This window comes from Myodes glareolus, chromosome 3, assembly GCF_982192425.1.
Source record: "Myodes glareolus chromosome 3, mMyoGla1.1, whole genome shotgun sequence".
Taxonomy (NCBI): domain Eukaryota; kingdom Metazoa; phylum Chordata; class Mammalia; order Rodentia; family Cricetidae; genus Myodes; species Myodes glareolus.
This window is the reverse complement of record NC_142028.1, coordinates 63,800,199-63,825,954: the sequence shown is the minus strand read 5'-3', so window position 1 is coordinate 63,825,954 and position 25,756 is coordinate 63,800,199. Positions and strand designations below refer to the sequence as shown.

Sequence of the window (25,756 nt, the reverse complement as noted above, 5' to 3'; positions counted from 1 at the left end):
GGAAGTGAGGCGAGCAGCCGGCAGCTTCCTCTTTTTTTTTTTTGCCCTGCTGTGAGCCCAGGACTCCTTGTTGCTCAGAGCATCGGAGCAGGGGACCCTGCACCATGGCCTCCCGCGCGGCACCAGTCCGACAGACATGCTGTTGCTTCAATGTCCGAGTCGCCACCACCGCCCTGGCCGTCTACCACATAGTGAGTACCGGGGTATCTGGGGTGTTGTATGTGTGTGCATGTATGTGCGTGTGTCAATGTGTAACGACCTCCTGAGACCTCCCAACAGGTGGATTACTGCTTATCAGTTGTCTGTGGGACTCTGGACAAGCCTTGTGCTGCCCTGGGCTCAGCAGCCCTTGGTCAGATGGAATCAGAACAGTGCCCTTAAAGTTGTCAGTGTGCGAAGAGATGGGCAGGCTGGGATGGTTCCAGGGTGTGGGTCTCACGCAAGCCTGACTGCAGGACTTTCTGGGCCCTATCCCACGGCTGGGATCTGGGGTCACACCTACTGGGCTTCCAGTAGATTCAGGGGACCCTGTTGCTCTCAGCTCACAGCTCAGTCAAACCACTGGCTTCTCCCTTCCAGGGCAGCTCAGGTTCTAAGCTTTGGGGAACTGCTTGGTGCAGCCAGCATGACTCAGTGACTCCTGGCTTGCTACATCATGACCCTGAGCAAGTCACAGTCCCCAGGGAAAGGTCTCTCTCTGGACTGGCCCAAGGCTGGGGTCTGGGTTCTATTCTGCTTGGATTTACATCTGTCCCCAGCCCCTGGCCACACGCAGCTCCCAGAGGCCCAAAGTCGGGTCTCGGGTCTCTGTTCTATTCTGCTCAGATCTACACCCCCACCTCTGCTCCCTACCCCTAGCCTCCGGCCACAAGCAGCTCCCTGAGGCCCAGGCATCTTCCTCTTCACTGACTCAGACAGAGGCTGTGGCTAGCAACTCTTCTGGGTCTGGAAGCGCTTCCTCAAAATCAACCTAAATCCGTAGGCTGCTGAGCCTGGTGACATCTGCTTCCGGCCACAGGCAGGGTGGCTGGGCAGTGGTAAGAGCCTGCTCTGTCCCTAGACTCTTGTGTGTGTCTCCCGGCCCTCCCCCCCTTCCCAGCCTTTGCTGTGCAACCTTGGGTGACTGGTGTAACCTCTCTGAGCCTGCTTCCTTAGTTCGAAAGAAGAGAAGGATGATAAGAGCCGTGTGAGAGGCTGCTGTGTAGATGAAGCTGGTATCTATAAAGCGTGAGGGATGCTGCTTAACACAGTCCACTGCCTTTTTATGTGCGCCCCGACCTGTCCATGTATTGCAGCGGTTCCCAGCCTTCCTAACACTGTGACCCTTTAATAAATACAGTTTTATGGTGGCCCTCCCAACCATAAAATTATTTTCATTGCTTCCTCATAACTGTAATTTTGATACTGGTATGAATCATTCATACACACACACACACACACACACACACATATGTATACACACACACACATACACATAGGAGATAAATGTTTGCCAAAGGGGTCGCGACCCACAGGTTGAGAACCCCCAATCCAGAGGTTGGCATCAGGGGGAGCTCAGAGGGAGCTGACGGAGGCGGTGGCACTCTGTCTCCGCATCAAGTCTTTCCGGCTGTTGTCTCTGGGATGGCACAGTGTTCTGGGAAGGATGTGGGGAAGGTCCTTATGCCGGCTCTGGGATGGCACAGTGTTCTGGGAAGGATGTGGGGAAGGTCCTTATGCCGGCTCTGGGATGGCACAGTGTTGTGGGAAGGGTGTGGGGAAGGTCCTTATGCCGGCTCTGGGATGGCACAGTGTTGTGGGAAGGGTGTGGGGAAGGTCCTTATGCCAGCTCTGTGCTAGCCAGCTGCTTGAGTTTCCAAGAAAATCTGACTTGGGGCTGCTTCCCTTTCTAAAGTGGGGACCTGGGGCTGTGGACTGGGGTCTTCTAACTCAAATGTTGGCAGAGTGCCGAGTGGTCTCTAAGTGGCTTCAGTGGGGTGGAGGGGCTTGCGGCAGCGGGGACCCTTGCTCCGCCTGCTCTGGTGGCTGCTCTGGTGACTGTGTTTCTGCCTTTCTGAGAAGGCCATTCCCATCTGATCATCTGATATCTCAGAATATATTAAATATATTTAAAAAACAGCAAAAACACCCCAGTAGGCTGTACTGCGTGATCATTGAGGTTTCTTCTTGTCCATACCATCCAAGCTCCTTGGCTATGGATGGGTGAGTGATGTCCTATTTCCATAGAAACCTGGAGACTGTGGACCAAGAGGTCCGGGAAGGCTTCCTGGAAGGGGCACCGTGGATGGAAGGGCAGGCAGGGTTTGGCCGCAGTGTGGTTGGGGAAATGCTCATGAGAAGTTGGGGTGCAGAGATGAGGTGTGTCTGCTACAAGGGCCCTACTGAGGCTGCCAGGGAGGTTGGGGAGGAGGAAGTGCTAACAGCTTTGTGTGAAGTTGGGCCTTCGACCCTTTCCTCCCGTGTTCCGCTGCTATTTGGGGCTGGATGGATCCTTGCATTGTCTGCCAGGAGTCACCGCTAAGCCAGCATTCGAGTCCCTAGATGGGAGCCATGATTGTGCAGGCTGTAGAACCGCTGCTTAGTATGTGAGACATGCAGAGCCATGGAGTGTTCTAGAGCCACAGGGGGCAGACGAGCAGGGGAGGAGCCTGGAAGACAGACACCCATCCCAGGGACTGGGTTAGGGTACAGTTTTTATTTTCCTGCCCCCTCCCCTAGCTCGAGACTCCTGTTTCTTCCCAGAAAAAAGGGGCTGGGGGCTTTCCTTTGGTGCAGCAGGTGGGTGGCAGGTGTGCCAACAGGACGTCACACATCTGGCTAGAAAAAGAGAAGCCGCGGCCAGATGTACCAGTCACTCAAGGTGCCGTCATCTGGAGCCAGCCATGGGTGACATCTCTGTATGTTGCGAGCTATTTGTGGACTTGGCCCCTGTGGGTGAGGGTTAAATTGGGCCATTGACGCCTGAGATAGGGCCACGCTTCAGGGAACCGTAAGGGTACAATTACGGGAAGATCCTGCCTGGCAGCATGGCTTGTGGTCTGGATGGATGCTTCAGGTTCCCAGGCTTGCACACGGAAGTGAAAGTGCTCTTCACTGGTCTCTTGAGTCCTGCCCAGGGTGTCCTAAGTCGGTGGCAGGAAACAAGGAGAGAGGAGGGGACCCCAGCAGACCTTTTTGCTAGAGACATTCCTGGGCTCTCCCCTGCTGTATTCCTGTATTCCTGATATGGGGTGGGGCATGGACCTGGTACCTGCAGTGGGGCTGATACAATGAGCAACTGGGCTGCTATTAGCTTGTGGACTGTGAAACCTCTATCTCCCCTCCCGCCACCCGCTACCCGTTTTTCTGTATTTGCTTTATTTTATTTTATTTCTTTGCGACAAGGTCTCTCTATGAAGCCCAAGCTGTCCTGGAGCTCACTCTCCTGCTTCGGCCTCTCCACAGCTGTGTTTACAGGTGTGCTCCACCACACTCTGCTCCCAAGCTGTGTCACTGGGATGGGCTGGGACCCAGAGCCTCACACATGCCAGGGAAACTCGCTGGCAGGGATGGCATCCCCAGCCATCTCTTTATTTTGACCTAGGGTCTTGCAAGTTGCTCGGGCTGGCCTGGAACTTGTGTGCTTTCTCCCTTAGCCTTCAGGACGTTTGGATGACAGACCCGAATCACTAGACCCAGCACATAGACTACTTTCTAAAGCACGCCTTTTGGTTTTGGAACAGTTTCTGACTTAGAGGAAATGGCAGAGCTAGTGCACCGAGAACTCACAAGTGCCCCCTCCGGTCTCCGTGCCGCCTGTGTCTTACGTCAGTGAGACACACCTGTGACCACTGCACGTCAGTACCCACACACGGTGCTTTCTCTTTCTGGCCTTATCCTTTTCCTGTTTCAGAGTCTCTCTGGGCCATCACAGCGGGTGCCATCCTTCTTGGGTTCCTCTGGCCAGCAGCAGGCTCTCAGGGCTCCCGGAGTCTCCTGGATTTGAAGCTGGGATGGTTCTGAGGCTCTCTGTCGGGCATTTTTGTGGACTGTGCCTCACTGGGGGTTGCCTGGTGGGCTGTCTCGAAGAGCCCAGGTTCCTGTGCACCAGGGAGGAGGATCAGTATGCTTGAGGCACTGTGTCGAGGGGTTGTACTACCCGCCTCTCAGACGGGTACGGATGGTGACTTTGACCCCCTGGCGGGCATCTTCTCTGCAGAGTTTTCTTTCTCCCCTTTCCCTTTGGGGAGTGGCTCTTTGCCCAGCTCATATGCATGGAGTTGGGAGTGAGGTTCCGCCTTCTGGAGGGTAGACTAGACACACAAAGGACTGGGGCTTCTTCGTGGGACAGCCATCCATTCCCTTTTCACGCCTAGTGAGTGGCTTACGGGCATATAGGGCGGGGACTCCCAGGTACCGTGTCTGGTCTACAGCAGAGGAGCTTTAATGTGTCAATTGAACATTACGCTGTACACAGAAAACCAGGTGGCACATCCTTCACCGTGTGCAATGTGTAGACAAGGAGCAACGGGACTCCTTGCTAGGCCCTGGCTTGGGTAGTTGGCCTGTTTGGGAGGCGCCTCTCCTCCCTCAGTCTTCTGGAATTCATTTTTTTCTCTTATGATCTTCCAGGTAGCTTCCTCTTCTAGGAAGCCCTGCTGGCTTGCCTGCCTCGGAACTTCAGGCTTCCTCCTCGAATGTCATGCTGTGGGTAGTGAGTTGATATGTGCCACGTTCCAACTGGAAACACGACCATCTTTGCCATCTGGGCCTCAGTGTTTCCAGCTGTTAGCCAAGGCCAATGGTCTCTGTGCCAAGGGTGATTCTTTGTAGGTTTTCGGCTTGGTAGTCCTGGGTGTCATGGGGTTGGCATGTGGGTGAGTGTCCGTGGCTGGCAATGGGGCTCAACCACAGAGGCCATTCCCCCTTTGAAAGCATATGTGCTCATCAGAGATCTAAAAATCAGGTCCATTGTCTCAGTGGGGGAAAGTCTCAACCAAGGTCTGGGGCCTGGCACCTCCTTGCCTGATACCCTGGACTGGACAGAGGCAAGATCCAGCCACCTCTGTGTTTCCTACCTGCAGTGGAGAGGCCAGCAGGGCTAGCTCAGGGTCCTGGCCCCTCCTCAGCATCATTTTGGGCATCTTATTTGAGGGTCTTCCTGTTCTGAGAAGGGTGTGGCTAGGGAGGCACTGAAGCACCTCTCCACTAGCGGGGTGGGAGCTGCCCTGACTTAGGGCTGGTTGCTGGCAGGCCACGGCTCCTCTGCCGTCACCTGGACATAGTGACCCAAGAATCAAGGTTTTTATTCTCAGCCTAGAGCAGTGGCCCAGAGAAAGGGATTGGCTCTGAGCTGGAGTCTCCCAGGGAACCCACCTGCCTTAGAAGGGGGCTCAGAACTCTAAGAAAGCAACCAGAGATACATGGTTCCGATCCTCTCTGGAGGAACCTCAGGACAGAGCCTCAGGATCCTCCAGTTGCCTGGGGAGCCAGTGTCCCCAGCATGAGCCCCTGACAACAGTCATCTCCACACAAGCCCTCAGTTCTTTAGGAGAGGAAACTGAGGCACAGGGAAGCCCAAAAGGGCTGCTGAGGGGACAGGCCAACTGGCTCATCAGAGAAAGAAAAAAGAGCCTGGGTTCCTGATCCAGATGCAGGCAGGGGACACAGTGGTGTTCCCAGTCGCCATGGGCTGATGTTCCCAGCAGCCATAATCTTAGACATGGAGCCCATACGTCAAGACTCAATTTCATCATTACCTGCACCGTGGAGAAAGTGGGGATCCTGACAGAGCCTGCCTCGGAGGGCCTAGGCCAGCATTCAGGGGAGGACCTGGGCATGCAGTAGGTGCCTAATAATTACAGCTGCCATAACACTCACTGCTGTTATTGGAGGTCTTTGCCCTGAGAACGGGCACACGTGTGTGTGTGTGTGTGTGTGTGTGTGTGTGTTCAGGTTACGCAGGCATCATGTCTCAATGCAGTAACAGCTTTGTGTTATTTTTTATCTATAGACGCAGAACAAGGAAAGTCATAAATCAACAGACTTTCCAAATGCATTGGTAGAAGCACTTTGTCACAGCCGAGCAGGGACATCTGTGCCGTGAGCCTCTGAGGCTTATCTGGGACACTTTTAGCCTTTGGTTGGTGGAGGCTTGGAGTCTGTTAGCACATTCTGAAAGGGTCTATCCAACAATGGCAAAGTCATCAGGTTAAACACCGAGGTGGGAAATACGTGACCGTTTAGGGGCTAAAGAGAGCCTCTACAAGCTGACTCCGGGCCTGTTACATTCCAGCTCTCCACAGTCATTGAACCTAATCTACCTGCCTTATAGTTTAGTGTGTTGTTGTGTTTAGTATTTTGAGGAGGTGGGTGGTTTTTATTTTTGTTAACAAGATAAACAGGAAGTGGTGGTGTAAGAAATTGCATGGGGTGGGTATACAGGATGTTAAAGATGAGCAACCAGGCCGAGGGCTGAGCCTGGAGAACAGCTTCACAAGGCTGCCCATGAAGGGAGGTTAGTCGGGTGGACCCCTACCCCAGGGCATCTCTAGCAGGTTCTGTCCATCCCTTGACCTGGTATTCCATTCCTGACTCCTGTGTCTTTGGGCAGATCCACCTCCTGTCTTCTCTTCGGTTGGGTGGCCTTGCAGGGGGAGGGGATCTCCAGAGAGCTGGAACTGGCTGCCAGCGCGCTGGGTCCAGCATGTCCCGGGCCACCGGTGGAAAACTGTGTCAGACGTCATCAACGCCATCAACGTCATCAACGCCCCTCAGCTCTGCTGCTCGGGCCTCTGTGTGTGCCCTGACTTCTGGAGGGTGGCTGTCAACCACACCGTCACTGTGTTCCCAGCTTGTCCCACACCATCCCCAGCCACATAACTGCTGTCACTAATGAGGTGGGGGATATGACTGTGTGATTGGGCGACTGCCAATCTCGATTACTAATAGGGGTGCCTCTGTTCCTGGGTGGGGACTCTGTCCTTCCCTTGTGCCGTCTGCTATGACTGACCTCCTTTCCAGGGATATTCTCTTCCACTAAGAATCCTCTCCTGAGCCCCCAGAGTCTCCGAGCTCCCCTCGTGTCCCCAGGTTCTGCACTCTATGCCTCTGTGCTCTGCCTTGGCAGCTGCTACAGCGGTTGGCTTGGCCTGAGTCATCTCTCGTAAGCGCTGAGGCCTGGCATGCAGCAGGTGGCAGCCAGGTCCTAGTGACTTTCATTTCTATAAACCATTAACTGGTTACTTACCCCTAGAAACGTACAGACATCCCAGTCCCAAATTGTGACCAACTCTCACCAAGCAACTGTCCCCTGAGGTGTCCCTCTGGTCACCGCTTTGCCCTGTGTCTGCCTGTGACTGTGCCTCAGTGCTTGGAGCGCTCCAGGGTGGTGTCTTCACGGCCTTTGACTCCTGAGGTCACCTTAGCCCTCTAGCCCCTCCTTTGCTGCACAGGGTCTCACAGTGCGAGCCTCTCAGGTGTATTTATTTGTCTGCCTCCCTGTGAAGGAAGAAGGGACCTGGGGTGGCTCAGGCTCTGAGGCTTCTAGTTGCAGCTACTGGTAGCTGTGTTTCTTGTTCTTACACAGGTGGTCTGTGGGGCTCAGCCTATCTTTTGAGGTCATCATCTTTGTGGAGATAGATGTCTCCTCATTTTCTCCTCACAGTGACTGTCTGAGGTGGGAGGGTTCTGCTCTCTCTTCTATATTGGGGAAACTGAGGTACAGAGAAGTTTAAGTGGCGTGGTGAGGGCCACACAGGATACTTGTGACTATACTGGGGTTCTCTTTTGTTTTTCCTTCTCTCTCTCTCCTTTATCTTCTCTCTCTCTCTCTCTCTTTTTATTTTTCGAGACAGGATTTCTCTGTAGCTTTGGAGCCTGTCCTGAACTCGCTCTGTAGACCAGGCTGGCCTTGAACTCACCGATATCCTCCTGTCTCTGCTTCCGAAGTGCTGGAATTAAAGGAATGTGCCACTACCGCCCGGCTTCTCTCTCTCTTTTCTCTCTCTCTTCCTCCCTCCCTCATTCCCTCCTTTCTTTCCTTCTCTTTTGGAGACATGGTCTTCTGTTTTCCAGGCTGGCTTTGAACTCTGTATAACCTAGAGCTCCTGATCCTCTTGCTTGCACCTGGCAGGTGTTGGGATTATAGGCATGCACCACCACATCTGGGGCCTCTAAGCCCCTAGAGAGAGTCCAGGCTGTGGAGAGGGATAGTTAATGACATTGGGGCGGGGGTGGGGAGGACCCATCAGGGCTGGGGAGGACCATCAGGGCTGGGGGAGCAGAGCCAGCTCTGGTGACTCTGGACCTAGGTGGCAGCGAGGGAGCCAGCTGGGCGCAGTGGAGTGTGCAAGCAGAGCGAGGGTGTTGCGGTGTTGCGGTGGCGTCTGGAGGCTGGGGGTGCACAGAGGAGATAGTGTTTTTGGGGGAGTGACCCTACCCACCCACCCTGATAAGCTGGGACAGGAAGGAGGGAAGGGGAAGGGAACTTCCTCAGGCTGCTGACACTTCTGCTTCCTCTGTGTCCTCACAGATGCCTTGATCTGGGTTCCTCAGGGTGGGATAAACATTTAGGCCTTGTGTTCTGCAGCTTCTCAAGGCTCCAGGCCGAATGGCAGGACACAGTCAGGGCTGATGTACCCATGGGTCAATGGTGGAGGGCTGTGGGTGGCACCAGGGACTCCCTGTAGGTGAAGGGTGAGGACAGGCCTGGGCATGGCTCTCCAGTTCATCTTCAAGTGTTGCTAGGAGACCTCCCCCACTTCCCCTTTCTCCTTTAGATGAGTCGTTTATGCGGTGGCTCCTGAGGTGCTTGGGGTGGGATTAACATCTGCTAAGGAAGAACCAGGAGGTACCACGGGGGCTTAGGATGCAGTTTTGCCTGTAAACGGGGCTCTCAGGAGAGCCCCAGAGAACTGTAGGTTTCCAGCTGGGAAGGGAGAGCGGCTTTAAGCAGCTGTTCTTAATTGTTTTGAAATTATTTTTTATTACCTCCGCCCATACGGATATTTCGTCTGTATGCATATCTGCTCACCGCAGAGGTAGGAAAGGGCAGCAGGTTCCCCGGAACTGGAGTTACAGTGGTTGTGAGCACCTGTGGATGCTGGGGAGCTGTTCTTTGGGGAGATGAAGGCATCTTTCCAGTCCCACCATTTGCGAATCCTTGATCCTCAGCTGGTGAAAGACTTCAAGCTGACTCTGGCGTGGTGGGGGGACCCCTGTCCTTCCTAGGTCCCAGTACCTTCCCCTTTTTGTCCTGCCTTATTTGTACCCAGAAGGAGAGGTCTGACGTCAGTAGCCCCGCCCACTATGCTCACCCACCTCTTATCACCGTGGCATCTGAGCACAGCCCTGTCATCTCCCATCCGTGTCATCAGTGTCAGCGGCAGTATTTTCACCACGGCGACCACAGCTGTTACTTACTTGCTTCCCAGCACGCCCGCTGGTGTTTGCTCCATCGCCCGTCCTGCCGCAGCCCTGTCACCTATGCCAGTCTGACGCCAGGAAAGTGGTGCCTCTCCTTCTCATCCGCGGGGCTGGCACTCTCAGCCTGACACCTTCACACATCACTATGCCTGGACCTCCGTCCCTGACCTGCCCTCTCCCTCACACCCTTCCCACGTGGGTGCCCAGGCCTGCTCAAGCTGTATACCAGCTCTGTACCCCGTGTGCCTTGGGACCCTGCAGCAACCTTGGAAGGTGTCTGTCCTCATTTCAAAGCCCAGAGAGGTCAGTGGCTAACTCAGGGTGCAGTGCTCATAGCCACAAAAGGTCACCTGTGTGGTGAGAGGATGCTGGGGTGGGCACAGCAGGTTCAGTGACGCCTGGCTCCCCAGGACACTGCCAGCCAGCTTCCCGAAGCCTGGGAGAGCCTCAGGACTGTAGCCTGGTGGAGTTCAGGGTCAGTGGGGGAGGCTAAGCCTGGAAATCTCCCTCTCTGTCCTCTGTCCTCTCATGGCTGCCTTGAAAGAACCAATTGCTTCTTGGGAGCTTGGCTGCTCACTGAGGCGTTTGGCCAAGGCTGAACAGTGTCCTCCGGGCCGGTGCAGCTGGAGGCTTTGTGGGTGGAAGGCCATTGATGTGGGGCCTTGTTCTGCGGCCCTCCCATATTTTTTTCAGTGGCCTCAATTGCCCCTGGTAGAGACCCTTCCCACTGTGAAAACTGAGGTGTGGGAGTGGCCAGGGGGAGGTCACCATCACGGGTGACACAGATGGGTAGAGACTCTGTGGGATCCAGAGTCTGCAGCTCTGAGAGCCAGGGGCCCTGGATAGTTCCCAGGGAGGAGGGAGGAGGCTGTGAACAGACCTACCAGCCCTGAGAAAAGCCCTGGTGGTGGGAACAGGGGCACAAGGTTCCGTCTAATGTGTCCTGTGGAGCAGAGAAGCCCCTCTTCTCCCTGTCCCCATTGCCCGGGCTGGTTCATTTTGTCTTGTTTACTGGGCCATGGGCAATTGTAGACCAAACTTGTGTTCAAGTCTGAGCACACAGTGGGGTCAGTAGTGTCACAGTAGTGTCGCTCTCTTGGGGAGCACAAGGTGGTGGGCTCTGAGGATGACTCCTTGCTGCTGAGCGGACCCCTCGGTTGCCTTGCTGTGTGACCTTGGGCTGCTATCTGTCCTCTCTGAGCCCCAGACTCTCAAATGGCAAATGAGGACAACCCCTCCCCCCATCCCCCAGCAACCTACTGAGTAGAGATCCAAGGTGACAGAGAGCTAGCAGAAACTTTTATTTTACACAGGGAGCCAAGTGGTGAAGACCAACAGCCTGGTATAGGTTTTCAGAGATTTCTGGGAGGCCTTGAGCAAGCTCGGTGACCTCTGAGTCTGGTCTGTGGAGGGGGCAGAGAACAAAGACCGACCCTGGCATGGCCCTTTCTTGCTGTTTTCCGGGCCACTGGCTACTCCCAAGGGTTGCTGCTGGGACCTGAGTGGCGGTGTCTCTCAGAGCACAGCCCCAGGCTGAGGAGTCCGTGGGGGTAGGGACTGTGAGGAGCCATGTTCCCTGTAGTGGGGTAACTGATAAGGCGGTCCTCAGGGCCCCTAGATGCAGTGTTAGGGAGACTAATTTATTCATCTGAGTTAGGGTCTCATGTAGCCCAGGCTGGACTCAAACAAACTCTATAGCTTAGAGCGGATGACCCTGATCTTCCTGCTCCCACCTCTCAGGAAGTAGGATTACAAAATGCTGTAGCACGTGGGACTTGTGGGGTGTCCTGCATGCTGGGTAAGCCCTATCCACTGTACCCCAGCCCCAACATGAGGATTTCTGACGTGTGTACCACCTCCTTTATTAATCTCTGGAAGGTCTTGGCGTGTGTCTCTGATGTTTGCAGTACCCTGCAGACAGCATAGGAATGCAGACATATTCTGAAGGTTTCCCGGATGTTGGTATGTGGCCATGGTGACTGCTCATTCTGGCGTCTGGGCCAACAGACCTGGCTCAGTGTGTTTGGAGACGGCTAGGTATGGGGATAGTATTGAAGACTTGGATGTTTATCTCCACCCTGCCCTTGCCTTGCTGTGTGCCTCAGGCACACCCCCCTAGTCTCTCTGAATTTATGACATGAACAGAGAGATCTTATAATACAAGACAACCCAGGGCTCATCTGGCAACTGGAAGTTGGGATCGTCTCACCTGGCAAAATTCCTGGGCTCAGGCCTGGGGGTGGGTCTGCATCCCTTTCTCAGAACCCCCATCCCGTTGGTCCTGCTGCCTCTCAGGATGAAGCAGAGGATCCCTCCACATCAGGCGGAGGAGCAGTAAGAAAGAGGCTGTGAGTGATTGCCCAGCCCAAGGCTGGCTCTGGCCTCTGCCCCTGCCAGGTCCCCCTAGGGCTTTTCTAACACTGCGCAGTCTGTGCCTCCTGCATCCTGTGATCGCCTCTTTACAGATGGGCAAATTCAGAGAGGTAAAGCGACTTTCTCAAGGACACGCAGCAATCTGGACCCAAATCCTGGAGCCATCTCTCCATCCATTTCCTGTGCTGTCCTTCTTTCTGAGTTCCCGAACTGGAGGTTCAGAATGATAGATTGAGACTGGTAAATTGAGACATGCTAAAGACAAAAAACAAACAAACAAACAAAAAACCCCAACCAACCAACTGACCAATCCCCTGGAGTTAGCAAGGGGAAGCAGATGGAGGGCGTCTGGCTGCCTGTCGACTCAGTATGACCTGCCATAGTGGTCAAATGTGAACTTAGGCTGTATTGATAGAGATAGGGCGCCCACACAAGGGAGGGGGATGCTGATCAGTGTGGGGAGATGTTCCTGGAGAGATGAGTGTGTTGTAGTAGGGAAGGGGCACAGAACTCCATGGGCAGACACGTAGCAGGGTGTGAGGTCCATGAGGTTGCATGGTGTCGGGCTCTCTTCTGCCAGCTGGCCTCTGGGTGGACAAAATGTGACCCCTGACATCCTTTCAAGCTGCAGTTTTGGCCACTGGGACACCCAATGCTTAGGCCTGTCAGAATCACACCTTCTGTCTGTCCTGGATGGTAGGGATCCCTAAGGGATAGGCTTCATTCATTCATTCATTCATTCATTCATTCATTCATTCTCTAAATGCAACAGCCACATCGGTAAATAAAGAGGAGACCCAGGCCTCCCTGCGGGAGCCGGCAGTTCAGGCCACGCCTGCTCCTTGTTGTGCAGACTGAACTTTCTTACCTGTCCTGTGCTTTGGCCAGCCATCCTGTCTGGCTCCCCACAGTCTAAGAGGCTGCCGTTATCAGCTCAGACCCTGGAGTTGTGGTGACCTCTGCAACAAGACTGCTCACTGCGGGCTTGGCACTCCACAGAGCATCTTAGGCCTCTACTGACAGCCCATGGCCTTGAAGCTCCATGATGCTTGGATGTGATGACTAAGGTTTCGTATCAACCAGAGCCTGTTCTGGATTAGAGGGTGCAGGGAAAAGGTGCCGTTGGGGTGCCTGATCTTCAGCCCAGAAGCAGGGTGTCCACTCTGAGTCTGCCCTGTACCTACTCACAGGAGGTACCTAAGGTAGCTTCTGAATGAACCCTAATTACAGATGTGGAAACCGTGGCTGCGGGAAGTCAGGTCACTTGTCCACGGTCACACGGCAAGGAAGAGGAAGGGCCACCACGAGGCACTTAAACACCATATGTTTACCCAGGATGCTCACTGACCAGGCTAGCTGTCACTCCAGCCCCTGACAGTACCCTGCTTGGAGGGCAGCCCTGGTTGACTGGTGCTCCACTCTCTCCCAGGTCATGAGCGTCTTGCTGTTCATTGAGCACGTGGTGGAGGTGACCCGCGGTAAGGTCTCCTGCCGATTCTCCAAGATGCCATACCTCAGGATTGGTATGTCTGGGTACAGCGGTGGTTGGGAGGGGACCTGTGGGCAGTGCATGGTTAGGGCACAGAGGCTGGGGGCTGTAGTCCTGTCTTCTTCACTGGACTCCTGTGCACCCTGCCTGACTCTTTAGCCTGGGGTATTTAATCTGCAAATGAGCCTCTCCCCTGTTTGTGCTAAAGCCTTCCTCAGGTTCTGAGGCTTAGACCGAAGTTCCCACCATATTGGTCACTTCATACATGTCCTGCCCACCAGCCTCTCCTTCTGCCTTTCCTAGCCCCCACCGTGTAGAGGAGAGCCAGCCTCCTGCCCTGGTCTGATCCCGGGCTTTGCTGTTCACACTCCTAGTCCCACATTAATGGTTCCCAAAGCCTGGTCCCCAGAACCCACTGAGACTTTGCCTCAGTCTCTGCCCTGCCTTGCAGCCGACCTGCTCTCCAGCTTCCTGCTCATTGGAGTGCTTTTTGCCATCAGCATCAGCCTGCTGTACGGAGTGGTCAAGGTGAGGCTCGTGCAGGGATGGAGGGGCCAGGAGCAAACGCCTTCCTGCTGTCCTGAGTACCCCCACAGATCTTCATGTGTCCATCTGGGAGAGATTCCGCTCCCCGTGCGACTCCAGAATCTGTCAGTTTTCAGTACCTTTTCAGATGTGAGCTTCAAGGGGCTGGGCCGGGTTATCAGGGGGGCTTTGGAGTAGCGGGGTACTCACAGGAGATCTGCATTCTATGGACTATGAGTAGGGTTGGGAGCTTTGAAATAAAAGAAGGGGACAATAGTGTAGAGTATAGGGAGATGATAATTTCTCCTTAGGGACAAGAGCCCCGACCCCCGCCACTGCAGAAGGACACTTGCTCACGAAATCCTGGGAATGTGGTTATACAGATCCAGACAGAGAGAGTTGGGGTGACTTGGGGAAATCTGGGGGAAACTGAGTCAGGCTCTACTTCCTGCAAAAGAGAAGTCATCAGCCCCATGGCCCCTGGGAGGTAGGAAGTGGACCTTGTCATTTGGCCACCTGGAGAGCGTCCTGCCCTGCAGATGGTGGAGATGCAGGTTAGGAAGAAGTGGTGATTTTAATGCTGACCTGTCTCATTCCCTGGCCACCTCTGCTGTGTCTGTGTCCTCACTGTGTGATGTGCCTATAGGGGATACTGCAGGAGCTCAACTGTCCAGAGCAGGGGTCCCTGAAGACTCAGACAGGGTTTCTCCATCACCTCTGAGTAGCTTAGATAACTATGAGACCTCCCCCCTCCAAGATACTACTATTTCTGTGACTTTGCCCCACCCCCTCATGAAAGAATATATGCATGGTTGCTGGGTTCCCACCAATGGAGAGAGATGCTGGCTGACCTCCCGGGCACTCTTTCTATGGCCTTGACCACCTGGAGGAAGGTGGCTACTACACAGGGCAGGCTCCTCCCCCTGGGCCTTTACCTGCTGGTCTCCCCTGCTTCTGGCCCTGTGCTCAGTCCCTTCATCTAACAAATTACAGATCTAGCTGGTGTCTCTTTCTAGGGTGCCCTTCTTTGTAGAATGGACACCGTGTGGGCCTGGTCCTTCAGGAAGAACCAATGAGCCAAGCTCTGCTCTCAGAGTCTGTCATCCAGCTCCCACGGCTGGGATGCAAATGCCCAAGAGAATCATGCAGAAGGAGGGTTCATTTTGGCTCGTGTTTCCAGCCCACGGTGTGCTGGCTCTCTCTTTGTGTGTGAGATGAGGCACAACGACACAGTGGGAAGGAAGTGGCATTTGGCTGGCAAAGCTGCTCTCTTCATGGCAGCCAGGAAGGAGGGAGAGGAGAAAAGGTGTCATGGCTAAGTCCAGAGAGCACACCCAGAGACCTTCAACCTCTAATCAGGCCACACCCCCTACGCATCATGTCATCATCTCATGACCCCTTTGCTGGACTCAGTTGATAGAATGCTTGCCCAGCATGCACAAGGCCATGGGTTCAATCCCCAGCACCGCACAGCCAAGGCATGATGGTGCATACCTGCAGTCTAAGCGCTCTGAAGGCAGAGTCAGGAGACTTAGGAGTTCAAGGCCATCCCTGTTACAGAGGGAGTTTGAGGCCAGCCTCGAGTACATGAGATCATGTCTTAAAAAACCAAAAGACAGAAAAACAAAAACTATAACTGGTCCTTGTGTATGGAGCTGCTCCTTGGTGTCTTCTGAGACACCATGATGCCCCTCTCCTGGTGCCCAGAGTGTGACTCACAGGAAGGTGTGTGGATCCAGGCAGGGCTAGTCACTGATCTGGTGGCATTAGTGAAAGCCAGAGAGGGAACAGGCTGCATGGGGACAGGATAGCACCGTGGAGTGTTGGCACGCCAGGGGCCTGACAGGATGAACCTGCCTTCTAGAACCGGGAGAAGTACCTGATGCCCTTCCTGTCCCTTCAAATCATGGACTTCCTGCTGTGCCTGCTCACACTGCTGGGCTGCTACATCGAGCTGCCAGCCTACCTGAAGTTTGCCACCCGGCCCCTCTCTGTGAGTACCCATGTGCATGACCTCACCTGGGCAGGCTGGCCAGGTCATGGTCCCTTTCCTCCTCGCTATCCTTCAGCAAGGCCCCTAATCCCTGCAAATCACTCTCAGGCAGGATCTTTTTTTCTGCAGGCTATGCCTCCTGCCTTAGGACCACATAAGGGTGGCATGAGGTTGGAACGTGGTGTGTAATGCAGCAGCCCCAGCCCCCGATGAGAGTAATGTCTCCAGACCTCAGAGCCTGGTGAGACGGCTGTTTCACACTGGTCGTGCATGGATTACCCCGGAGAGAAAGGCGTGGTGCCTTTTTGGGCTTCAGTCTTAGTCTAATTCCTCTTTTGGAATCCAGCCAGATGGATGGATGGTCAAGACCAAGGAATGAAGGGATGGAGGAGAGCTGTGGTGGCCCTAGCTGGTCGCAATAGGCACAGCTCTGTCACACCTGCCTTTCACAAACCACAGCTCTGGTCCTCGAAGGGCTGGGCTGTTGGAAGGAGGGAGGTCTGGGGAGTTAGAAGACCCTGTCATGGTCCCGGCTCTGTGCACACCCTGATGTGAGCATCACACGTCCCTTTCTCTAAGTACAGTTGATGAGGGTGTGGCTAGTGGATGGTCTCCCAAGGGAGGGCTACTCTGTGCCCCGCTCATGAGGTTTCATGCTTCCTCTTGGTCCTCCTAAGGGTCCCTCTAAGGTCCCCCTGATGACCCTGCAGCTGCTCGACTTCTGCTTGAGCATTCTGACCCTGTGCAGCACCTACATGCAAGTGCCCACCTACCTCAACTTCAAGTCCATGAACCACATGGTGAGTGCTGGTGGAAGACCAGGCCGCATCTTGGCTGTGCAGCTGGGGGCAAGGTGTCCCCCCCACGCTGGGAAGCAGTCATGGTTGGAGGCTGAGTTTCCAGGCGGGGGGGGATGGCGAAGACTCAGGTGTGAGTGATGTACTGGGGGAGCAACTGTCAGACAGAACTTCTAGGGTGAAAGGAGGCCAGGTCACAGTGAGCCGTACGACATCCTGCCCTGCCTTATAGGAATGATACTAAATGTCCACTGCTGTCACTGTCCCCAAGCATGGTGACTTAAAATAGCACATGTTATGTGACAGTTCTGAGGACCAGGGACTTTGTGGTGGCTTGCTAGGTGGTTCAGTTGGTGTCAGCTAGCATGGCTGCTAGACTGGAGGCGAGTGATCGACTCCCCCAGGGGTCCTTATATCAGTATTGATGCCTCCTGCAGTTCCTCACAGTGTGGACCTCATGTAGGGCAGCCTGAGCATGCTCAGGGCATGGCTGCTGGCTTTCCCAGTGGACGGGTTGGGAAGAAGAAAGGGAGATGTCAATAGGGATGTCTTCATCTGGCATCGGGCTGGCTGCCCCCGAAAGCTCACACTGCCCCCAAGTGAATCTAGCCCACCCTCCAGGAAAGAGGCCAGTGTTGCTGAATTCAGAAAAAGGAGGATCAAAGAATGTATGGGTGCCAGGCATAGTGGTGCTCGCCTGGAATCCCAGCACTTGGGAGACTGAGACAGGAGGATTGCTGTGAGTTTGAGACCAGCCTGGACTATGTTGCAAGATTGTTTCAACAGATAGACAGGCAGACAGAATGTGTGGGCATATCTCCTCCTTTCCCAGAAGTGATGCCTCTCATACCTGGGGTCAAGCAAGTTGGTCCCAGCTGGAGCTACCCCGGAGGTGGTGGGTGTGACCTGCTGGGTGTCAGAGGACTAGGCAGCTCCCTGAAGCCATCTAGTGAAGACATGAGGTGATTCCCAGCCTGGGAAGCACCAGCTTCACTCGTTTTCCCTGGGACTCCTGAGCTGGGAATTGCCAAGGTGGAGTGTGTGTGTGTGTGTGTGTGTGTGTGTGTGTGTACCTGTGACCCTGACTGGTGGGGGACTAGAGCCCCCAGAGCTGAGGTGTTGATGTGGCTCTATATTGTTGCAGAATTATCTCCCGAGCCAGGAGGGCATGTCGCACAGCCAGTTCATCAACATGATGATCATCTTCTCAGTGGCCTTTATCACTGTGCTCATCCTGAAGGTGAGTGGCCCTGCACAGCCGTGGTTCTGTTTTAAGCATGGTTTCAGGCTGTGCAGTGGTTCAGGTTTCCCCATAACAGACTATGAGGAGGCAGAATGAAGTGTGTTGTGGTCCCCTCCTGCTTCTAACCTTTCTCTAGCCCACCTGCCTCAGCTCTTCTGACCTGGCTTGGAATCCTTCCGGACATTCCGCTTAGAGTCTGTGTGTCTGTGAAGATGTCTGCACTCAGCAGCCTGGACCCAGCACGTAGCTCTTTGCGACACTCGTCCAATGTGCTGTCCTAGGTTAGATTTCAGCCCTATGGGATGAGGCCATACACATTGTTCTGTGCTCTTAAAAAACAATGCTATCAGGTGTCTTTGTTTTGTTTTTGAAACAGGATCCAGGCTGGCCTCAAAGTCACTATGTAGCCCAGGCTGACTTTGAACTCCTAATCCTCCTGCCTCCACTTTCCAAGTGCTGGGATCATAATCTATGCCCTCAATCTCAGCTCAGAGGCAGGTTTGAAGAGGACTTTCCCATTGCTGAGTTCTGTTTCAAGATGGGTGGGGTCCTTCGGATAGTGAGTTCCCCATCACTCAGATGGATAAGTAGGGTGTGTCTGTCTGTGTCCAGGGAGGCTGGAGGGATGATTAAAAGCCTGGATATCCCTTGCTGCATGGTGGCTCTGGGAATCAGGATGGGCAGTCTCTGGGGCATGCCAAGCTGGCATGTGAGGAAACCCAAAGCTAGAATGGGAGGGGTGTCTGAGCAGCTGTTTGGATGCTGACTTTTGGGGTGAGCAAGTGGTGACTCCCTGTAGGCATTGAACATTTATCTGGAGCCTCTCAGGCAAGAGCAGGAGGGCGGACAAAGCACAGCCAAAATGGACTCTTTTCTAGGTCTACATGTTCAAGTGTGTGTTGAGATGCTACAGATTCATCAAGTACACGAATTCGGCCACAGAGAACAGCAGCTCCAAGATGTTCCTCAAGGTGAGCCTGATGAAGGGGCAAATACCAGGGCTACCACTTTCTTGCTGTGCCACTTGGGGCCAGTTCTGTTCCCTCGCCAGGCTTCAGTACTTGTAAAAAGATTGTTGGACCAGAAGAAATGTAAACAACATTGCCTCTGATGGTCTAAGATTCCATCCACCAACCCATCTATCCACCCACCTACCTACCCATCTATCATCATCCACCTTCCCACCTACCCATCTATCAGCCATTCATCTACCCACCTACCCGTCTATCATCCGCCATCAACCCATTTACCTGCTCACTCATCTATCCATCATCCAGCCATCTACCCACCTATCCACTCACCCATCCATCTATTCATTCATCCCTCTAGCCACCTACTCATCCATCCATCCATCCATCCATCCATCCATCCATCCATCCATCCATTCATCCATCCACCCATCCATCCATGCATCCACCCACCTACAACCTACCCATCTATTACCCATTGTCCAACCATTATATATCCATACATTTACTCATCTACAACCTACCCATTTATTGCCCATTGTCCAACCATTATATATCCATACATTTACTCATTCTATAATCCAACATCCATCCATCCATCCATCCATGCATCCACCCGCCAATAACCTACCCATCTATTACCCATTGTCCAACTATTATATATCTACACATTTACTCATCTACAACCTACCCATCTATTACCCATTGTCCAACCATTATATATTCATACATTTACTCATCTACAACTTACCCATCTATTACCCATTGTCCAACCATCATATATCCATACATTTACTTATTCTATAATCCAACAGCCATCCATCCATCCATCCATCCATCCATCCATCCATCCATCCATCTATCCATCCATCTTTCTACCTACCCACTCACTTACCCATTCATCAAACCATCACCTTGTCCCTATCGGCAATGGTACTTGTTCAGAGCACAGTCACGGCAAACTTGGTAGGGTGCGTTTGGTTAATAGCTACCAGATTGATCTGTTTAGCCAACCACTCGTCTAACCATCATTCATTCATCCACCCACCACCCACTCATCCATCCACGCATTCACTCACCACTCACAACCCCACTAACCATCATTCATCTGTCCACCATCCCTCAATCCTTCCTCCTTCCTTTACTGCCTCTTGTTCCTTTGGTCTTGTACCCAGTGTTGGAGGGTAGAGGACACTGAGATGTCACCTCTGTCTTATGGGTGTGCATAGTCTAGAGTGATTCCAGTTGCCGAGATGTGTTCACACCTTAGTATAAAACACAGGGACCTAGAACATTGATCTGGCACACCAGTGCACCAGGGACTGGTTCCTGGAGGAGGTGACCTCTGGTAGGGGACGGGAAAGAGAGAGGGTTCCTGGCAGCAGCTGACTGTCAAGTGATAGAAAATTGCAGCCGCACTAAGTGTTGGGAGCTTACTTTCTTCGAACCATGGAAATTGCTTTAATTAAGACACTTCTGGTTGCAAGTAGCAGAGACCTAACTCCTGTTGATTTAAGTTCCAAGAGGGAGTTAGTAGCACGTAGCACTTAGAAGTCCAATGCAGGTGTGGCTGAGTCCTGATCTTGGGGTTTGATCCCTATCTTTTGACTCTCCTCTCCTCAGTCTGTGCTCCAATTTTGGGCAGACCTTCCCTATCATAGCAAAAGAGCTGCCAGAACCCACAGACTGACACCCTACCCTTTCAGTCGCCCCAGCAGGAAGGGTAGTATATCTGACTGGGCCAGCTTGGGTCACTTTACTTTCCCCAGTCAGAGATTGATAGCCATGGATGGGATGGATGGGAAAATCAGTTCTTTTGAGAGCATTTGGGTCAAGAATGTTCATCAAAGCCCTGGGATATTGAGGTCAACGGGCCAAGGCAGGTGTATTCCCTGTGGGAATGGGAAGAATACTCAGATCTCATAGGCATGCAAACCGCTGTCATCATCATTTCGATGGATGTGGGAGAGTCCTTGTACCCCAGGTTAGACTTCATGGTGCTCAGTTGTCTTCTCTTTCTCTCCCAGGTGGCTCTGCCATCCTATGAGGAAGCCTTGTGTCTACCCACTAAGAATCCAGAGGGAGACCCTGCACCACCCCCATACTCAGAAGTGTGACACCACCAGGCCTCAACCCTTGGGTTGGGAGAGGTGGAGCTTCCTCCTGCTTCTTATTCACTTTGGTGGCTGCTGTGACTTACTACAGGACAATCTGCTTGTGCACCCCCTCACTGTCTTCTCCTCCTGGGGACCCCTCACCCATAACTGAGTCACCCCTGGACTAAATGACCCATTGAGTCTCAGAATACTCAGCCTACCAGCTCACCTTGTCCCCATCGGCAATGGTACTTGTTCAGAGCACAGTCACGGCACACTTGGTAGGGTGCGTTTGGTTAACAGCTACCAGATTGATCTGTTTAGCCAGGTGGCCAACACTGAAGGGGCAGCAGGAAAAGAATTTCGACAAGCAACAGTTCTGAGTATCCGTTTACATGTAGCTCTCAGGCTACAGGGCAGTTTATGATCGTAGTGCCCATTTACCAACCCCATACTCCCAAAGTATACATATAAAACAATCCCTTCAAACAGGTTGCTTAAATAGTAATTCAGCCAGCTGTTGTCACTAGGATTTATGATAAAATCCAATAAAAATCTGAGGTGTCAAACAGAAGGAAAAAAGAAATGGCATTCCTCCCATTATTCACTTCTTTGTACCCCGTGGGTACCCAGCCTCTGCTTGAGTTCCTCTAGCAACTGGAGGCTGGGAGTCCAACAAACATTCCCACCGCTGCCGTGTTCACTCTGTTTGGTGTGGGAAATAATGGTTGCTTCTGTTTTAAACATCTCTTCCCATGAGTCACCGCTCTGATGGCAAGCTGTCCTCACCTTCAGTCAAGAGCTGGCTCTGTGTTCCCTATGGACAGACAGTGGTGAGGTCCCTGCAGTCACGGCAGATTTAGGGTCTGGTTGTCTTGCCATCCCAACAACCAGATTGGTCCAGCCTGTTTTCACCAAGGCTATGTCACTCTGGCGATGACAGGCTTGGAGTCAGACTCTCTGTGGGGAGCAGTCTGTCACCATGGCTACCCAACTGGGGCAGGTTAGCTGATGGAGGGTGAAGAGCCAGCCAGAGGCTTGTGTTCCATGGTGGCAGCAGGGAGGGTCGGTCCATGCTACTCTGTTGGCTTTCCCATTGCTAGGGGTAATGCTGAGGATTAATCCTATGGCTAAGGGTCTACACCCTGCCTGTGGTGTAGACAGAGCTGCAGGGCTGAGAGAGGGCTGAGAGAGGTTCCCACTGCACCTATGGCATTGCTTGTGTGTGACTTGGAATAGGGGCCAATAAAGCAGCTGCAAGCTTTGCTCTGACTCCTGTGGTTCTTGACAGATGATGCAGGGACAGAGGGCCCACCTCTGGCCTCCAGCCTCCATTACCCCAGCACACACGTGTACAGCACTTCTGCCTATCCCCTGGGGCCTGCTCAGCTTGCCAGTGCCACCCCTCCAAAGCTGTTTCTGACCACAGGTCACTATGTGAACATCCTCACATCTCTGTCTCCCTGGTCCAGGGGGAGCTCTGTTCACAAGGAGAGAGATGGCCTCCAGTCATGGCCTGCTCTGGATGCTGGGAGCTCACAACTGGGGCTGGGAGACAGATCCACAAACTGTGGTCATCACCTAGTGCCCTGGAGAGTGACCATGACCGCAGAGTCTCAAGGATGAAGTTTCTTCGGGGATATTTCACCAAACGGAGTGAAGGACAGGTTGTGCTAAGTAGAGGCTGGTCCAGGCCAAAGTTGCAGAATGTGTAGGGCCACCATGGTGTGGGAGGGGCTGGGCTTGGTGTCCTACCAGCTGAGGGGAAAGGAGGCAAGCACGGCCCCTTGCATGGCATGACTCTGCTTGCGCGTCCTGGCAATCCCATCCTGAAGAGCTTACCGTGGACGCGGATAGATGTGAGTAACAGAAGCCTTAGCGACCCTTCATGTCCAGGGTTCCCAAATGGGACCCTGTTGGGTCTTAGGTCTCACCACAGAGGGAAAAGGCCAGGGAATCTGGGCTTCGGGCATGGCTGGGTCCAAGACAGACATATTCCTCATCGTGTCTCTTTGTCTTTCTCTATATCCCGCTCCTCCAGTCTGGGGCCACTGAGCAGTGAAGTCCTGCCTGAAAGGGACTTCAGGAGACAGCTAGGGTAGTTTGAGTCAGGATCTGTCACCAAGAGAGACCAAACGCCTGACATGGTGGCACCCTTGGAGACCGGAACAAGAGGATCTCAAGTTATTTACGCTAGCCTGAGCTTCATAGTGAGACCCTGTCTTGAAAAACCAGCTGCTGGGGGCATAACTCAGTGACAGAGTGCTTTCCAAGCATGCACAAAGTTCTGGGTTCAATCCCCAGCACCACATGGAAACAAAATCAAAGGCTAAAGACTCTAGCCTCAGGAACTGTCAGGGCTCCCAGGGATGGAAGATTTCCCTGTGTGTTCTATTTGCTTTTTATCAGCACACACAAGCAACTGATAGCACATGACTCCAACATGGATGCAAAAGGAACTACAGAGGCCCAGAGACACCAAGTGACTTTCCCAGGACCCCACAGCACTCGGGTTAAATGGAGGCCTTTATTTCTAGTCCTAAGTGAGGGTTGCTGAGATGGATCGGGGCCTCAGCCTGTGTGAGCTTGTGTCTTGCAAAGATCCATGCGAAGATCCTTTTACCATGACTCCAGATTGCCCCAGAAAGCAGGGGATGGAGCAAGATCAGAGGCCACAGGAAAAGACCACCTTGCATCCTGTCATTCTTTGGATCCAATGAGCCAAATTGTTGATCCCAAGGACCAGGCATGTCTGGGTGTACATCTGCCTCCTCTCTCTCTGCCCCCAGTGCTGACCGGGAGTCTTGGTGCTGAGCTGTGTGGTAGGATTGTGCCTTGTGGTCAGGCAGTGGGGAGGGGGCAGCCTAGGGACAGGAAATAGCTGGGTTTGGGGAAGTCCATGTGGCCAGCCAAGTCAGTGGGCTGTGGTCGCCTGGGCAGTTCGTGTAGGGGCCTCTCAATGCTCTACTTGAGGCTCAGACAGGGCCTCTTTGATGGGGAATGGGGACCCCGGGGGTTGCCTGAGTGGGAGGCCAGAAGGAGGCCAGCTGGGAAAGGGGCTGTTGTAGGGCCGGCAAGATGGTTGTGACTAGAACGTGCAGAATCTTGCCGGGTCGTGGAGCAGGAAAGCATAGGTTTCTTGGGAACTATGACAGTGGCAGAATGTTCCCCCAATTGCCTGGGCCCTTTGATGTTCTAGCTCCGCAAACATATTGGGGGACCAGACACAGGCAGGCCCCAACCTTGTCCATGACCCACATGTGGCGTCAGGCTGGTGCCCACCCTACCCTGGACCCCAAGGGTGACTGCTGCACAGCGCCTGTATGCAGACTCAGGGGGTAGAGAAGTGTGTGCTTCTGTGGACGTGTGGGTGGATGTTAGGTGAGAGTGTCTCCCAGGTAGAAGGCGATTCCATACATTAGCGGAACATAGTGCTCACTGCTGGCTTCCCTGCACACCCCCTGCCTCATCTAGCACTTGGCTTCCAGCTGATGTGACCCCTCACAGGACCCAAGATCATGTGACTTCCCCTATGGCTCTTCATCCCGCAGAGGCAGTGTTCTAGCTACTGACATGGCAGGGTATCCGTCCCTTTTCTTTTGTAGGTCCTGTATGTTAAATAGCTCTGCAAGTGAGTGGGACTTGCTCTGTGACAGTTGACTAGCTGCTCCCCTTTCCTGGCTTCTGCTTGACTTTGGGGTGACTGGGGATTCCACTCAATCCTATTGCTTTTGGCAGCAACTCCAGTTTGTAATAGAATGGAGGCAGGCAAGCATAGGGAATAGCTTGTCACCTGGGATTTTACTTGGCTTGGACTATGTGCTCAACCCTCTTGTAAAAAATGTACTTGGTAATCCAAGACCGTACCTGCATTGAGCTGCACATTCATTCAGCTCCAAACAGTAGAATGTATTTACCTCCTAACAATCATCAATAACTCCCCATTTACGTCCCTGTGGGATGGCTCAGCAGCTAAAGTTGTTTGCCACGAAGGGTGACAACCTGAGTTTGATCCCAGGACCTACATGGTAAGAGTAAGCTGACTTCTGAAAGCTTCTCTCTGACTTCCATATGCACACTGGAATGTGTGTGCCTACACACACACACACCAAGAAAAACAACAACAAGAACCATACACAGAAAAAATATTTCTTTTGTGAATAGTTTCTATTCAAATATATGCCTAGATATATCAGATACTAGACCGATGCAGACGTAACTGGCTTTGGGCCCATACTTAGTAAGACAAACTGCATCCTCCGGTAAAAGACCCGATTACCATCTTCTGCTTGAGTGTAATTGGATGTGCATATGGTTAAAATCAGATGCATCATGGGGAGGGACAAGCAGGGCAGGAAAAGGTTACAGAACCTAAACCTGTCAATCAACATAGAGAATCACTCTTCATAAGCCCCCTGGAAACCAGCTAATCTTTCCCTTGAACCCCATAAAGGGCAACCCTAAACAATAACCAGGGCCCTTCAATATTCTCCCACTGGGGCAGCCAGCAGCTCACTTGCAGCAAAGCTACCTGTCCTCTCCCTTTGTTCTTGAAGAAAGGTTCCTTGTTGCCTTGCAATTGCTGTGCGCCTTTATTTCAGTTTCTGGAACAAGACACCAAGAACCTGGAAACACCTGGTCTAGACACTGACCACAGGTGACTGAATCATTTTACATGTCAGAACAGCAGGCTGAAAGCTTGGGCTGGGGCCCTCCCTGGGCCTTTGGTGGCAGCACAGCCTCTGAGGAGTGGAAATCAGCAGCTGGGTGGGTCTCTGCAGCCACAGGCATGCGTGCAACCCTGGCAGTTTGGGCTCCTGAGGACCAGTGCCCATAGCCAGGTCCTTCCAAGGATCTTGGAGGATGT

General features: G+C 53.2%; 1 protein-coding gene across 1 annotated transcript; it reads left to right on the top strand.

Moving 5' to 3' along the window:
• On the top strand, positions 1-22,154 carry Laptm5 (lysosomal protein transmembrane 5). The gene is made up of 8 exons (XM_087904546.1): positions 1-191; positions 13,208-13,301; positions 13,719-13,795; positions 15,657-15,785; positions 16,463-16,585; positions 17,727-17,822; positions 18,704-18,796; positions 20,821-22,154. The coding sequence occupies exons 1-8, from the start codon at positions 105-107 to the stop codon at positions 20,908-20,910; spliced, it is 789 nt and encodes a 262-aa protein (XP_087760672.1). The 5' UTR covers positions 1-104; the 3' UTR covers positions 20,911-22,154.
• Positions 22,155-25,756: the final 3,602 nt, after the last annotated feature.